The sequence below is a fragment of the Amphiprion ocellaris genome, chromosome 15 (assembly GCF_022539595.1).
Source record: "Amphiprion ocellaris isolate individual 3 ecotype Okinawa chromosome 15, ASM2253959v1, whole genome shotgun sequence".
NCBI classification, from domain to species: domain Eukaryota; kingdom Metazoa; phylum Chordata; class Actinopteri; family Pomacentridae; genus Amphiprion; species Amphiprion ocellaris.
In genome coordinates, this window is record NC_072780.1 from 15,634,679 (window position 1) to 15,651,884 (window position 17,206).

The following is a 17,206-nucleotide window of genomic DNA, read 5'->3' on the forward strand; positions in this document are numbered from 1 at the left end:
GACTTTGCTCAGGACCAGCAAATGTTAATGACAGATAGGTTTATTTGATTGTGATTGGTTAAAAAAAACAAACAATAAAAATGATTACCAATAATCTGAAATGTTCAATCTCAGAGCAGATAATTATAGTTTAGAGATCATGAATGTTAGAAAAACAATCAATATTTGAACCATTGTATCAATAAAGTGTTGTACGAAGAAGAGATAGAATATTTTGCAATATTAAAACTTTGTCCAATTCGGAGTATTCTCTGTTTCGTAAGCAGAGTTTGCTGCAAATGCTAGCTGCTAAAGCTTCATTGCCGTTATGATGTAATGTTGGTCTGTTATTACGCTTTATTAGTAATGTAATACAAACATTTATTATGTCGCTGCAGTTTCAAAATGACATCTTGTTCCAAAGTGCAGATAAACTCCATGGAGTCAGTCTGACTTTAGCAAAAGATGTCTAACTACAAATCATTAGCAGAGATTTCCATTATAAAGTAAAGGTGTACTTCTGCTGTCTCGTTAAAATGTGTTAATCATAAAGTGCATGAAGTAGCACAGCTTCAACAGGAGCTGTATTCATTATTTACTTCCAAACTGATCAACTTATTTAGGTAACTATTGGTGCTGCAGTCGGTCTAATTGATACATTCCAAATATGTAGCAGTGTTTTCAGGTATTTTCTCAGCAACTATGACCACAGAGTAACATTCTGTGAGCACATTGAAATGTCTATACAGACAAAGCATTCTGTTGGTCTATCACGGTTCTGAAAAGTTTCCTTCATTTCTCTTTATCCTTTTTCCCTTTCTCTGAATCTTATTTTATGTTTCAATGAGGGTTTGTTCTCTGTGTGTCTTTCTTTCTTCCTCGCCCCTCTCTGTCTCTCCTGCCCTCTTCCTTTTGGCCATGCTCCCCCCTCATTTCTGTGGCAGAGGAACAGCTGTCTCGTGCAGGGCGTAAGGTTGGCCAGGCAGGCCGGCTGCAGGCTCCGCGGAGCTCCAACACTGAGCTCATTGTCTCTCCTCTCACTCGCACAACGAGCCACATGGTCACATCCATTCACATCCATTTAAACGCGAGCCAGGAAGGAGTAGGCAGCTGAACCCACATTAGCTGGCTTTCCATTGAAGTATATCAACGTGAATTATGACATTTGGAATGAGAAAAAGCTGCATGTCACAAGTGCAATCTCTGAAAGATTTTTTCTCAGCAAACTGCCCGGAAAACACCCTTTTACACTTGCTTGAATATAAATTTCATTGAATAAATGCAACAGCACCTCAAGACTGCAACACTTTGGAAAAATAACCCACGGAGTGATGAATTGCTTCACCTCTTTGCAGTTCAGATGCAGCCGTAAAGTATCCGTCCACCTCCTAGAAATGTCATGCATGCTGGCATTTCCCTGAATGCGCTGCACATTATTAGAAAACTGCTAAGTGGATTTTCGTGTTTGGTCTTCGCATGGTGTGAAATATGACCTGCATTAGCTGCAACCAAATAACTTGCTCAGCACTAATCAATCCCTCCTTCACTTTTTTGCCATCCTTTGTTGCTATAACAGCATTCTGTGTCTTCTCACACATCGCAGCTGATAGAAAATGATCTGCATCATTTTAAATGTTTGCTTAAAAAACGCCTGACAGTTAGTCATCCGGTCTTCTCAGTTCTATTGTGACATCTTCTTTCAGTTTCTTCCCGTGTAAACACGATTAGCCATGTTGATTTTTGTCTTTGATTCCTTTATGACTCTGAGCGCGAACATCGCTGCAATTTGTTGCTCATTTCCACCGCCTCGACTGGAAGTCTTAATTTCTTTCCCATCTTCGCTCTCATTTGCAGCTCCCCCTCAAAGCATTTTTGCTCTTCATATCCTCCACTCAAGCAGCTCTTTTCACTTTTCTGATTTGCACTCCGGTTTTTCTTCTGCTTGCTTTTTCCTCTCGGGTCTGCTTGTCCTCTTTAAGGCAAAATTAAAATAATCAGAATCTGTTTTTGCAGCAGTCTCACGAGAAGATGTGGATGTACTTTCAGGGGTGGTTGCGTAACGATTATTAGAGAGTGTGCTCTCAGGTATGAGTGGACAGACTGATGGAAACTGAGAGGAGGAAGGATGGATGGGCTGATCTGAAAAGTGTACAAGAGGTTCATTTTATACTCTTCTCATGTGATGAAGAGCGTATGATATGACTGAAAGCTGAAAGCAGGTGCTAAATGAACTGGAACTGTTGTGTAAACTTCTAAAGTTGCGTGTTTCAAATGGAGCCTTTTTCTTTTCACCCTGAGTGGAACAAAAGTGTGTTAATGTGGAGGCTCTAAATGAGACAAACATGGCCCACACTCACTAAGTGTCTCTCTATCTTTTTCTATTAAACAAACACATGCGCCAGCTCCCTGCCTATCAGTCTTTCTTCCACCATCCTTCTGCTAACTATCATCCTGTCCCCTCTCTGTTCAATCTGTGAGAGAGCAGTGAAGACAGAGGAGGGGTGGTGGTGGATAATGTGTGCAAATTTGTCAGGGAGCATCCTGTTCTCTATAACAAGTACACAGCACTCTTCTGTCTCCTCTTATGTCTCTTCATCTCCTCTTACATCTCCAGCGCTCTTGTTCTTCCAAAAGGCCTTTCAAATCTTCATCTTCCTTGATTTGCCCTCCATCTCCTTCATGCATCCATCTAGCCATCCATCCATCCATCCAAGCATCCATCCCAGCATCCATCCCTCCCTTGGCTGACTGTGGTGTCGTGCAGAGAAACCGTGAATAATTTATCAGCCTGGTTGTTCTGCCCTGCCTTGCTCCCCACTTTTGGCTTGCCACGGAGCTGGAGAACGTTTGGTGAAGTGCACGCAACCCACATGCACAGTCACCGAGGATGTGATCGATACCCTGCACAACTGTAGTGATTAGCACAGTACAAGCACGTTGCTTTAAACAGTCTGTGTGGCTGTTGACTTGAAATATGAGATTTAGACTACAGACGCTTGATAGCAAAGTTAGGAAGTATTCAAGAGGATGTGGGCATGCCTTGTACCACAACATGCTGTCTATTCTGAAAAACAAAGATGAAATGTGATAAAACGGAATTGTTTGGTTTGAGCTGACATGGTCTACTTTGTTCACAGAACAAAATGAAGTCAAAATATTACAAGTGAAAGTAAAACTCACATATGCAGTTTACAGTCATGACTAGGGTTTTTGTTAGGGGAACGGTCTCAAACACTTTTAAATGTGAAACGACCTTGTTAATTAAACTAAATTCCATTAGTTGATTGAAAATGCTGTCTTTGGCTAAAAGACTGAGACTAAAGCTTAAGTTGAAATTTGCATACACCATAGCCAAATACATTTAAACTCATTTTATATATATATATATATATTTCTGACATAATAAACATTTACAGTCTCCAGTCAGTTAAGATTACGACTTAATTTTTAAGAATGTGAAATTTTATTTAATTTTGCATAAAATCCGGGTGCATCCACCTGATAGAAGCAGACAGACCTGTACTTGGAAGTGCCAAAGCTTCCTTATGAAGATTTCTGTAGCACGTACAAATGCTAAAGGTAGGTTTAAATGCAAGATTTTGCATGTCAGTGATCAAACCAAACTGCCATTGAAGGTCATGATCACTGTTCAAAGTCACCAAAGTAACAGAGACATGGACCACTCTCAGTGGCGCTGAGCACATGTTGAGCCATTGCCAGCATCCTGGGAGGGTTGAGCTTGCACTCGTCAGCTCTGGGCTTGCAGGACCTCATTTGTGGAGGACGAGATGGTTTTCCAATCACAGGCACTCATTTCTATCATGCGCTCGAGTCTGTCTTTTATGTGCATTTTGAGACTAATTCAAAATTACATATTTTCTTTAAAATTTTTCACCTGGGTCAAGATGTCAGGTAGGATTTTTATAAGCTTCTCACAATAAGTTGCTGGAATTTTGGCCATTCCTCCGGACAGAACTGGTTTTAGCTGAGTATGGAATTATTGGAAGGTTGCTTGTCCTCTATTTGGGAAACCCATTTGCAACTGTAGCTTAACTTCTTCGTTTATGACTTGAGATGTTACTTCAGTATATCCACATAATTTACCTTCCTACTGATGCCACCTATTTTATGAAGAACCCCAGTCCCTTCTGCAGTAAACCACAGGCACAACATAATGCTTTCACCACCCATTCTTCATGTTTCGAATGATGTTCTTTGGTTTCCAACTCTTTTTTATTCTCCAACAATGTCTCAGACGAAAACTCAGCATCCTCACCAGCGCATTTAAAAGATGTGTAAATGGAGAAACAGCTTCATTTCTTGGATTGCAGTGTAGAAGTATTTAGCGTACTAGAATCAAAACTATTATTGCAGTAGCATCAAGAGTGTCTTGAGAGACTGTTCCACAGTATGGTTTGGCAGCCTGACTGCTCAGGACTGCACGCTGCTTCAGCAGACAGCAACAAAAATTGGCACAGATCTACCAACATCTCACAACATTTACATCACACACTGCAAAAGCAATGCTCAAAACATCATTAAACACATCAGTCACCAAGCTCATGTTTTGTTCTTGCTCCTGCCATCTAAAAAAATGTTGCAGGAGCGTCATATCTCACATACTGTCTTCAGTAGCAGTTTCATTCCACAGACAGTCAGCTTGCTGAACAGCTGACGCCCTCATTGCATCTCACACTGATGTATTATGGTGTACAGTACAGTTTGTATATAATGTATGAACCCTTTGTGTAATGTTTGAACTCATTGTGTACATAGTTTATGTAGGTCTTGTAGTTTGTCCTTTGTGTTAAGGCAGAGAGTCGGAGCACAATCATTTCATTGTATTTCTGATACACATGACAAAGATGAACTTGTTGTATGCATGTTCCACAGGAAAACTTTAATGTGACATACTTAAGTGATGTGAAATGATGAAGATGTGTTTGGAATTCCATCTTGGATACTCTGGGTTTGGGTTGCTGTTGTGTAAACCTTAACAAATCAGTGCAGCAGCCAAGATTAGCCTCCTGATAGCTTTCACACTGTGGATGCACCAGTAGTGAATAGGCCTTAAAAATCTGTATCGGCATCGGCCTTTGAAAATCCCATATCGGTCGACCTCTAGTTTTTACAGTGTTGCGGGGCATTTCTTGCAGTGGGAGTCTGCTGCTGTCAGGGAGGGCTGCTACTTGGTCTGCAACATGAATGAGACAAGACTCAAGGTTTCCCTGTATTCCAGCAAAAGACTATTTTGAAAGCTGAATAATGTGTTGATTATTGAAACAAATAACAATAAATGCAGAAATGGTAAACTACATTTGAGGTCATTTAGAAGCTGTGTTAAATATCAGTTTTCCACATTTATCACATAAACCCACACCTGAGGCTTTTTCCCCTGCACAGCATCTGTGTGTAGTCTACAATCAACCATTCATGTGTGTGTGTCTCAGAAAGTGAGTCAACCTGAAGCTGCCAGGAAAACTTTATGAAACCCTTTTGACTCAAAAATTACCAGTAGACCTAAACTTCTGCTTTGATTCGGACAGGAGTTTTTTTTTTTTTTTTTTTTTTGAAGCTCACTGAAGCACTCTATTGTTCAGTAATTCAGTCGGAAAAAGCAGCCTTTAATCATAGCAGTCAGTCAGCTATAGAGACTGACGCACACTCCCAAATGAACACACAAGCCTTATTTTTACAGCATGAACGGACGAACCAATGAAGTCACTCTTGACTTTAACTTGTGAGCTGATTTTTCCCGCTGTGAAAAATGAACAGTACAAGACAAAAGATCCACTGTGGAAAGCGAAGATTTGTATTTTGTTTTTTTTTACTCCTCAGACTCAGATATTTTATATTTTCATGACAAGACTCTTTATGGAGTTCAGTCAGCTGGGACATGATGGAGTGGGTAGTAGAGCAACGGTAGGAGAGAAGAGGTTAGAAATGCAGGAAAAGGAAGATTTAGATTCAGATTGTAATAATTTTAATGGGAAATTAATTAAATGATTCCATGGGTTGATCAAGGATTTTTTTCTCATCTCTATGTGGATGCCCTTTATTTATTTTATGCTTTTTCTCTTTTATAACCATTATTTTAGACTGTATTTATTTCTCTCTCACAATATAAAATATGAAAAAATGTGAATATCTTTATTTGCAATATGCAATCAATAAAAAAGAAATATAGTTCATGTAATAAAAATTACTGAATGAATTTCATCAACTGTTCTAGTGCAGTTCATACTCAAAACTAGTTTGAACTAAACAAACAGGATACACTTTGCCCCTTGTATTTGCTTTAGCCTGTAAATACTATTGTGAATACATCCATCCCTTAACCTGCTAACTTGTGATTATCACTAATTGTCCATAATGGCCCTCTTTTGGAAGGGTCAGTGTTGAAATTATTCTCCCCAAAAGGGCGTGAGAGTTTAAAGTATGCTTAGAAAATTCTCAAACCGTGCCTATAAAATTTTTAAAAACCCTATCTGATTTAATTTGGTCACTACATGCACTGCTTCCAGCGCTCCTGCAATGCTTTTGATGCCCCCTGGAAATGCTGTTATGTAAATATGTCAGTCACCATCTGCGATGAATCACTGAAACCACGACCCTTCTACCTGAATTTTACTTTGGGATAAAAGGAGGCACAAGGGGCCAAATCTAATGATTAGGATGGGTGGTGAACGACACCATTGTTCCCATTGCTGTGACTGGGCCCAGGGTGCAGTTGGAACATTCACATGCCTTTGCACCAATTATTCCCCCTCCGATCTCCAGACCATCACTGGGAGGCTAATTCTTGATGCACAACCATGTAAATGCTGAAGAAAACAGTGATGGCGATGATGCTTATGACTTGATGCGCCTTGTCTTGGAGACTGTGGGCCTTGTTGAAAACTGCTATTTCTTCCCTTAGTGGTAGCTGCAGAACCACCTCTGGTCACCAGTGGTGATCCTCAACATGAAGGCTGGATCATCCCAGCTATTAACTGACCCAGAGTAACACTACCGTTCAAAAGTTTGGGGTCACCCAGGAAAGTTTTCCATGAAAACTCACACTTTTATTCATATGCTAACATAATTGCACAAGGGTTTTCAAATTATCAGTTAGCCTTTCAACACCATTAGCTAACACAATGTAGCATTAGAACACAGGAGTGATGGTTGCTGGAAATGTTCCTCTGTACCCCTATGGAGATATTCCATTAAATATCAGCCGTTTCCAGCTAGAATAATCCTTTGACGCATTAACAATGTCTACACTGGATTTCTGATTAATTTAATGTTATCTTCAGTGGAAAAAAAAGCTTTTCTCTCAAAAATAAGGACATGTCTGACCCCAAACTTTTGAATGGTAGATTCAAATTCAGAGAACTTTATTTGTCCCCAGGGGGCAATTAAAACTGCAACAGAAGTAGTGCCCAGAGAAGTCTTTGGGTGTCCATGGTGAGGAGAATGTTCTGGGAAAGATTTGAAGTAGAATCCGTGGTTGTAGCGTTAGCAGTAGGTGGCTACTAGCTAGCGCTAGCGGATCTACTGCAGCGGCGAGAGTGTGTTCTCGCCATGTGTTCACGGAATTAAAAAAGTTTACCAAGTTATTAAAGGCTGAAAACCAAAACACATCGTCAGAATAGTGTATGTGTTTCACCATGATGAGCTTCATATAACACAGTCCCATAACATTTTAATTGAACCAAGTAACATTAAGTCAAAAGTTTTTTTTTTTTCCAACTTCTTGTTTTTTAATGGTTATGTATTTGGTGTCATTGACTGACAACGGGTAAAGATGGTAGACCATAGATCACATGCTAGCAGTGCATATGCACTACAACATCGACAATATGGGAGCAGTCATTGCTTACTTTGATCACAAGTTCAAAATTGTAGATTCTCACAAAAGTCACCTATAGCCGTCCCTTGCAAGTATTAAAGCTGATCCACCGAGCAGAAATGTTTTAATTTAGATCTTGTCTGGTATTTATTGAACAAGCTGCCTCAGAGCAGCAAAGTGGTTTGCCAGTGGAGGACATTAACCATAGATTAGCTCCACTGCAGCCCTGACAACTCTCTGAGGAAGAGCAGACCAAACCACAGCTCAACATAGAGAGTCGACTATCTTTCCAGTCATTTCTCTTGTTGTCCAGGCCTCGAGGTTCAGTTTTTTCACTTCATAACCAAAAACTTGTTGAAACTGCTCACACATTTGAATACGTGCATTTCTAAAGCAGGCAAGGATCCAAGCTTTTCTTTTCTCCACAACTGATTAATTAGTTCATGCACTGTTATCCAGAATATACTAAATATTTCAGTAACGTACATTAGGTTGTAGTTGTAAGGCACAAAAAAGTCTAAAGCAAATGCAAAGACGAACACATGCCTCTAGTTGCTATAAAAAATGCAGAGACATTAATCTCACAGTGCATGTAAAACTCCTAAAGGAACCTGGAGCCTGCAAACCGAGACATCCATTTGCTTGTGAGAAAGGAAAATCGTGACGGCCTACTGTATGACACGCAGCCGTCACATTCCATGAGGGAGCCCCTTCGCTGGGTGATGTAAAATGGACAGACAAAGTGTATCATCGTTTGCAGGAATGGTCAGAGGCGTTTCACTTTGAAGACAGACGGTGCTCTTCTTTCTTTCCTCCATAATGGCCGTGCTTCCAGTTTCTGACATTGACAAATGCAGGCACACGCTCACACACACCCTCCTCCTAGCATACATTTCAATCTGTTGGCCTGCTTGTTTTATGGAAGTTATTTTTACAGTGTCGTCCAGGATATTATGCTTTCATGGAGACAGAACTTCCAGTAAATTCCCATCTAATTATTACACTTTTTGCAGTGCTTCTGTACTTATTGCTTCTGCTGGGACTCTGTTGATTCGTTCCTCTGTGTCCCCCCTCTCAGGTGTACCAGGGTCTGGACATCATTACCAACAAGGTGACAGCTGAGGAGCGCGCCCAGTGCAGACATCACATGATCAGCTTTGTGGACCCGTTAGTGAGCGGCTACACGGTGGTGGACTTCAGGAACAAAGCCCTGGCGCTGATATCCTTTCCTGGAAACAGGCGAAAGCAGCGAAGTGATATTTTCCGTAACACCTTTTTGTTTGCACCCAGCCACATCTTTCAGCGCTCAGTTTATTAAGTGGTAACTGCAGGGGAGGAATTGAGTCGATGTGACTTTTACTAATTGGTCTGGAAGTGCACATATGTGTGTGTGTGTGTGTGTGTGTGTGTGTGGAGCAGGAGATCTGCTGTGTCCTCGTTTTGTCAGTGTCTCGCTGCAGATGTTGCACTGAAGTGAGAAGAGAGAGATCACTGGAGACGGTATTTATAGCGGAGTGTGTGCCTGTGGTGCGTCTGCGTACACACATGCACACACACACACACACACACACACACACAGAGCGACTCTGGGAAGTCACACCCTCCCGCAGACACTGGCCGTCACACAGATGTGGAGAGAGGAGGCGATAACTAGAGAGGGTATTAATAGATCAGACACACACACACACACACACACACACACACACACACACACACACACACACACACACAGACACAGGTACACACACACACACACACACACACACATATTCGTCTCTCTCACACACCAGTGTGGCGAGGGGATGCGGTAGCTCCAAGAATAGGCTCAGTGCAGCGCGAGGCTGCTGGTGGGAAGAGGGAGGAATGGGAAGAGATGAATACAGATTAGCAGGGATACAGGCGGCTCACTGGGTTTTTTTTTTTTTAAAAACTGTACAAGCAGAAAAAAGCAGGAAGGAGCGTGTGACGGCTGAAGGCTGTCGAGCTCGAGGAGTTCAAAGACGCAGGACCTAATGGCGCGTCATGAGCTATCAATCCCTCACTCAACATGCCATTCACACAAACCGCCTCCCTCTCTGACTCCTCTTTTGCTCTCAGTCTTCCAGCCCTCTCTCTGTTTTCCTTGCCTTAATTTTCCCCGCCATCGTACTCCGTCTCTTACCCGTCTCCTGCTTCTCTCCTCTGCAAAGCACAGAGATGCAGCCCTCTGTGAGAGAGAGAGAAAGAGGGAGAGGAGGTGAGTGACGATGGCTGATGGGCCTTTATCTTGTTTGAGTGGTTATTTAATTATCCCAGAGTAGAGAAGGTGGGCGACTGGAGGGAGGGAGGGAGGGAGGAGAGACAAGGAAAGGTGCAAGATGAGAGAAGATGCGACAGAAAAAGAGAGAGAGAGAGAGAGAGAGAGAGAGAGGAAATAAGGTGTGGCACACAGGCTCTGTCTGTGTGACCAGTGGGATCTATTTATATTTCAATAGAGGTTTTATTTTCTCAGTACTTTTTTGTGCTCTTTATGGGGGTGAAATTGAGTTTAAAGGACAGTAGTGACCCTCTAACTGCATCATTATTGCTTCACCTGCCAGCTATTCACCCAATATAGCGATTCAATTAGTCTCTAAAATTTATAAAGAAAAGGATCTTATCTGACTAGCAAAAAAAAAAAAAAAACAATATTCAGTTTACAATCAGAGCAGTAACTTCCAACCAGGAGGTAAGAACGTCTGTAATGGGTCATGAGATGATTATTGGGATGGGAAAGATTTAAAAGCAAAATTCTGCTGCTTTAATTTTTTTCTACTTATTCCTAGTCTTCACCCCCTTTCAGACACTCCTTTGCCTCCCTTTCCGTTAATCTGACATTATCTGAATGTGTCGGCGTCATGTCTGAATGAGAACCCTGCTCACTTTTCTGTAAAAGTCACTCCACGATCTTACTAGGTTGGACATAGCAACATGTTTATGTTATTACTTTGGGAGCATTCCAGATCTGCAGTAACAATTTGGCAGATCCGTCAAGCAATGTGGTTTGGTAGTTACCTTAATGATTAGTGAGGTCATGATCTGCATGTAGTTATGGGAATGCATCCATGTGCACAATAATGACACTACTGCAGCGAATACCCTGATGTGAGATCATAAAATGAAAGCATTGCTATACTAAAAAATTAAACGTTGCGGCTGCAGTCTAACTATGCTGGACAGATGAACATTTCTGTATTACTTTCAACATTGTAAATCTGAACTGCTTGCAGTCACATTATACAAGCACAAGTGACATACTTCAGGTTGTGTGAAGTGATTTCAGGAAGTGTTTTTTCAACATTAGTACCAGTGTTGGTTCAGAAAAAAATCCCAGAGAGCAAAAGACACAGATTGAAAGTCAAAATCAGCTCCTTTTTGCTCTATAATTTTACATCTATTACAAACTGAAATAGCCATAAAAATAAAACTTACCAAGATGAAGGCAGGCAAGTGATCACCAAAACTATGAATGAAGAGTTCTGACAAAACATTAACAGGATTGAAGGTTTAGTTTGTCGCTTCCAGCTGTTTGTAGGAGTCTTTGCTCTGAGTTTATTAAATGCCTACAGCATCAAACAGCAGCAGGATCCATACCAGCATCTCAGAAGAAAGAAAGTTGCATGTATTTACGCACATTGCACAACAGAGGTAGCTTCATTCATTATTGATATTAAATATTCCCCGACATGGAGGCTGGATCAGTCAGGGTCTAACAGCAGGTCACACTGTGAACTTTTCTTCACCTCAGACTGGAGAGCTGTCACACAGAGTCACAGTTTCTGGGCTGCAGTTAAATCAATTGTTGCAAAGTGGATTAAGATTTAATCTTTTATTTATTTGTGCCTTTTTTAACCAGTGTCTTGGTTAATATTCTGTCCAATCTTGCGTGTATGACAAATATCACAGCTACTGCAACTCTCTCCATCACCACTGTGTGTATGTCTAAATGAAGCCATGAGGAACTTTAATGTAAAAATGACCTTTGTCTGAATGACAGAATGCTGTCACTTTAACAGATTGATGAAGCAGTATTGTTACGTATACCATGTTTTGTTTTGCTTGTTTGATATTGAATAGTTTTGCATTTATGGGTACGGCACACTTAATCAAATGGCACAATATGAGAAGTTTAAAGGTGAGGACACAGACACAAGTTGTGTTTCCATTGAAGCATGTTGCATTTTTAAATTTCCCCACAACAAGCGAAGAAAATATAAATTAACATGTATTCCTCTCCACTGCTTTTTTGAGAACATTTGGAGTGAAGAGAAACACTTGACGCTCCTTATTCTCCAGTTGGGTGCCATTAACTGCAGAAGACTATTGTTGGTAAACTGTAGTTGAATCTCCAGCGTTATTAAAACGTAGCACTTAGGTTTGCTTTATGTTTTAATTCCTCAGAGGCAGCAGCTGTTTCAGGGTCCACACGGATTTGATTCTTTTCTCTGCCGTCATTATTTGTCTCTACTGTGGAGCGGAAGCACCGGCGGCTTTGCTTTCTGATTTATTTGCTGTTTTTTCACCTTGACCAAGCATGAAAACTTTGTTTTGGTGTGATGTTTGTATCTTTTCGAGCAAGTTCCTAGCATTTTGAAGCAAATTTCAAAAGCACGTAGCTATAGATGGATGGAAATACACTGTTAAAAGGTGAAAAGACAAGCAAACATTGTGGTGTATTCATTGACTTACAGTAAGGGTGGATCAGTGTCAATACACATAGATGCTGTAAACTAGGACAAGAAAAGAAATCCGTTGAGAGAATATGTTGATTGTAATACTATTCTCATGGTCCACTTTATAGTGTTACAGTCTGTTACTGATTTGAAGAGGTTTTATTTTTGTTTATCACGTGTTCTGCTCAGGCTTTTACATTTATGGGCCACATACTGTGTGAATGCATGGAGCCATGAGAAGAAAGATGCAGTGTGCTGATGCTTTTACTGCTTTTTAACACACACAGTTTTGCAGCATGATGGTCTGAGATGTTATTACATTTTCATCTTTTTCTCCCGGTTTTCCTGGTTAATATGGCACAAACGTATTCCATTCACAGATGAAATTGCCAATCCAATGCCAATTTGAAATCAGGCTGGATTGTATTTATTTGCTTGTTCTGTCTGTCTGGTCACCAGTGTGTTGTGCTGTTATTTGAACACCTATTTCATGTCGTAATGCTTGGAAATCAAAAAGGCCAAAAATTACAGTCTGTGTCTCATTTGGATTCTCACTGTATTCTTGAATGGGCGCAAAATATTAAACCATTTAATTTGCTTCTTGTACAGTCAACATTAACAGCCTGCGGAGCTTTTTACAGTTTTGGCCCAAAAAATAAATACAAAACAGAAAAACAACTGGCACGCTGATTTAATTGTGGTTGTTTTTTATGTCATTAAGGCTTGAATGCCACAAAATGAGCTCAACAGGTCATTTCCGAATGGTTTTAATTGTTGCGCATTCATATGAAATTTGTCACCCTGGAACTGTTCAGCTACATAAAATGTGCTCAAATCACTTTCCTCCTTAACACAGTCCAACATCGACGACATGTACAGCAGAAACAAGCTGCCAATCGTCGTTGGAGGAACCAACTACTACATTGAGTCTCTGCTGTGGAGAGTCCTGCTGGATACAGGGGTGAGTGTCAGTGACTCAAATACACCTCGCTTTGTCCTTTATGCCTCTCTGATGCTGTTAATCTCATTAATGTATTAATGTCTTATTATCTTCACCCCTCTCTAAAACCAATCTAAGGTGCAATGTATGCAGCTTTCACAGCATAAAGACAATGTAATAGGAAAAATGGTCCTTTGGCTGAATTTCTTGGCTGCCAAGATATGAATTTTAAAGGCTGCAGTCATTTAATGGTAATAAAATTGCCTGAGGTGCCTTTTCGGGTCTTTATTTCTGTTTGCATTGTACATTATTTCTGACCCAAAGCACTGGTTTAAAAGAATCTATTAATCTATGAACGATTTGGAAGCAGAAGTATTTGAAGGCACCTTTGGCAAAAAAAAAAAGTTCAAGAAAATGTGTCACACAGCAGGAGAACGAGGAGTCGGGGGACGGAGGAGATGAGGCTCCACACAGGAAGATGGAGCTGGAGAAACTGGGAGGAGCCGAGTTACATAAGCGACTGGCGAAGGTGGACCCCAAAATGGCTGCCATGTTGCACCCCAACGACAAGCGCAAGATAGCCAGGTGATACAGCTGGTGATGTCTTCATGTGTGTAGGTTGCACTGGATATCTGCCTCAGTTAAATGTGTGATGGTGAGTTACCAGTTTCTGTGATTTTCACCGTCCAGCCACAATGTGAAAACCACCTACCTGATATCATGTAGGTTTCCCTCATGTTGCTAAAACAGCTCTGAAGTGTCAGCGATGGACTCTCTGGAGGTGTCTTGTGGTGTCTGGCACTGAGATGTTGGCAGCAGATTTGCTGGGTATTCTGGTTCTGGGATGGGGCCTTGGTGGATTGGGTTTGTTTTATTGCATCATGTGGCTCCCAATCAGAGTTTGGAGGCCGAGTCAACTTCTTGGGCTCCTTCTTGTGTTCCTTGAGCTGCTCCTGAGCAGTTTTTAACACAGTCACAGCTTAACACAGTGTGTACTGTTTATGCAGTGGATGCTACATAAACACTATGCTTCCATTACTATTAATGAAAGTAGCTACACCAGGCATGTTAGCAGAATGTAAGTTTGGTGTTTTCTGCATTCACGAGGGTCTACGTGACAGACCGAGCCGACCCCTTTGCACACGTCCAGATGCAGGCGACTGTGATCCAAGTACAGTAGTATGTATGTGAAGAATACGTAGATAAAACCTACTGTATATGGATATGGATGTAAGCCCTCCAAGCGGACCCCAGGGAATGGAAACGTACTATTGTAGCAACAACTACATGCCCATGGGTGTCTGCAGCTGTCTATATGCGCACCCTCACCGAAGTACACACAAAGAACGCAACAACGGCACGCTCTGAAACCCTTTCATTCCAATGGCCTGCACCATTCTATGACACTTTGCCACTGGGCCAAGCAAAGTGCTCCAGCAGTGCACCATTTAGCAAGTTTGCATGCCTACAGCGCTATGACACAATAGTAACAAGCGTTCTCAATATGGAGGTGTTGTCAACAAACTAGGAACCCTACACTGTTAAGGAAGTGATCAATGGAAGTTCTGACAATTTCACATATTTAACTCTGCAAACGTGGCATTAAGTGTGCGCTGCCATTTTACACAGGCATAGCTCATAAAGAGTATTTTTTTTTTTAAATCAGGCTACCAGAACATGGGAATAACTGCCTCTCTCTGCCTCTCCATCACCCCGTCTGCATTTATTTGCCAGAACCAGCTGACAGTTGTTTTGTCCCCACAGAGTTTACTATAATCTGCAGTGTAAATGGAAAATGGTCTGCACTTAAATAGGGCCTTTTAACCTTTGATAGGTTCTACAAAGCACTTTACAATGTGTTTCTGATTCACCCATTCACACACACACATTTACTCGGTAATGGCGCCAAGCTGCCATACATTCAGGAGCAGCTGGTAAAAAAAATAAATGCTGTGTCGCGTTGAGGTCTGTTCTCATTTTTTTGCAGTGTCATGCTGTTCACTGGTGCATTATCCCAAACAAAATGACAGATTGAGGCATCAAGATTTCAAACAAAACAAATCTAAGGAACTAGGCAAGGGATTATATTAATACAAAAAAAAAGTCTAAATATGTAACTTTAATGCACAGAGGGACTTTAAGAGTCCTGAGTTTTCTTTATCCAGCCATTATTAATAATTCAAATCATCGTTTCTTTCCTTTTTGAAACACATCTAAAGTCAAATCCACAGGTACATTAGTGTGAGTTTAGCTTCAGGGTAAAATTGAGTAAAATAATGTCCCTTGCTTGTGCATCAGAATTAGATTTTATTTAGTTTATTGTGGAATACTGAAGGACTCATGCTCTATCTCAGGCTGACAGTCAGTATGCAGCCAGAGAGTGTCAGTTTTCACACACACACACACACACACACACACACACACGCACACGCACACACACACACACACACACACACACACACACACACACACACACACACACACACACACACACACACACAGACACTCCTTGATGAGTAGCAGTATGCTCTCTGGTCTTTTGTGTGAGCAGGTTAGGTTACCCTGTTCTTTAAGTTGACAGGAGACGACAGGAATCATCTTTTCCTCATAACCTCAGCGTGCAGTCAGGCATAACCAAAGCGTCTGGTTTGGATTTAAATCTCAACGTCTCCAAAGTTTCTGTAGCTCAGTTTGAATGTCGACTGTGTCCCGTTGAGAAGAAAGAATGTGATTTCACACAGTAGCTGTTTTTTCTTGAACACGGTTTATATTTCCGCTTGTTCTATTCTTTGTTTGTCCTCAGGGTGTGTTTCTGGTGCAGCAGTTGTCGACATTAGATACTTTACAACTAGACTCTTAATTTGTGTCTCACAAGGGGAGTTGGAGGTTTTCATTTACATTGGATTTAATGGATGAGTGGATGGTTAAATCATCTACTGTAATCTCAGTTTTCCCGCCGAGGCTGACATGCAGGGAGGGAAATGTAACTTCTTATTATACGGGGATCACACAAGTTTGTATCAAACATGAAGAAAAAAATTGCTTGTTTTTGTGAGCAAATGTTCCAGTATAAAATGTGGGTTTTATTTAACCATAAACTGCTTGTCATCTGCAGGAGTCTTCAAATCCACGAGGAGACGGGGATCCCTCATAGCCGCTGGCTGGAGGAGCAGAGGGAACAGGAGGGAGGCGATGGGCTGGGAGGGCCGCTAAGATACCCAGACCCCTGCATCTTCTGGCTGCATGCTGACATGGAGGGTAAGGAGGGAGACTTCCTCTTTACAGAAATTACTGTCCAGTTAAAAAAAAAAAAAAGAAAAACGCAATAAAATATATGGAAACAAGAGCTTAAATGCTGCATAAAACAAGCTTTTTGGTGGGTCTGTTTGTCCTCCAGCTCTGGACAAACGGTTGGATGATCGTGTAGATGAGATGTTGTCTGCGGGACTGATAGAGGAGCTCAGAGACTTCCATATCCGATACAATCAGCAGAAAGTCAAGGAGGACAGGTAAGGAAATCAGCCGCAAAAAACAATCCTCCTGAATGAAAACAATCAGCCTGATTCTGTTCATCCTGAATTAATTGTTTTTTTAGTAATGTCAAAGTTTGTCGTGTTTGTTATTCTGACTGTAAAATTGTTTTACTTAAAGGGCCAATTCATGCATCCACAAGGGTCTGCAGGCATAAATGTGACTTAAAATTTGTCATCTACAAAAGTTTAGGAGGCTCCACATGGCCCTCTGTGGTTGTCTGCATGTAGC

At 41.2% G+C, this 17,206-nt stretch overlaps 1 protein-coding gene across 4 annotated transcripts in view; it reads left to right on the forward strand.

Annotated features, from left to right (window-relative positions):
- Positions 1-17,206, forward strand: part of trit1 (tRNA isopentenyltransferase 1) — a 50,022-nt gene that overhangs the window by 9,290 nt on the left and 23,526 nt on the right. For 3 of the 4 annotated variants that reach the window (XM_035954129.2, XM_055017926.1, XM_023283015.3), the window contains exons 2-6: positions 8,892-9,032; positions 13,367-13,465; positions 13,872-14,029; positions 16,560-16,702; positions 16,842-16,953. In XM_035954129.2, coding sequence (XP_035810022.2) covers positions 8,892-9,032; positions 13,367-13,465; positions 13,872-14,029; positions 16,560-16,702; positions 16,842-16,953 — 653 coding nt within the window. The remainder of the gene's footprint in view (positions 1-8,891; positions 9,033-13,366; positions 13,466-13,871; positions 14,030-16,559; positions 16,703-16,841; positions 16,954-17,206) is intronic. The other variant, XM_023283017.3, reaches the window with a different exon arrangement.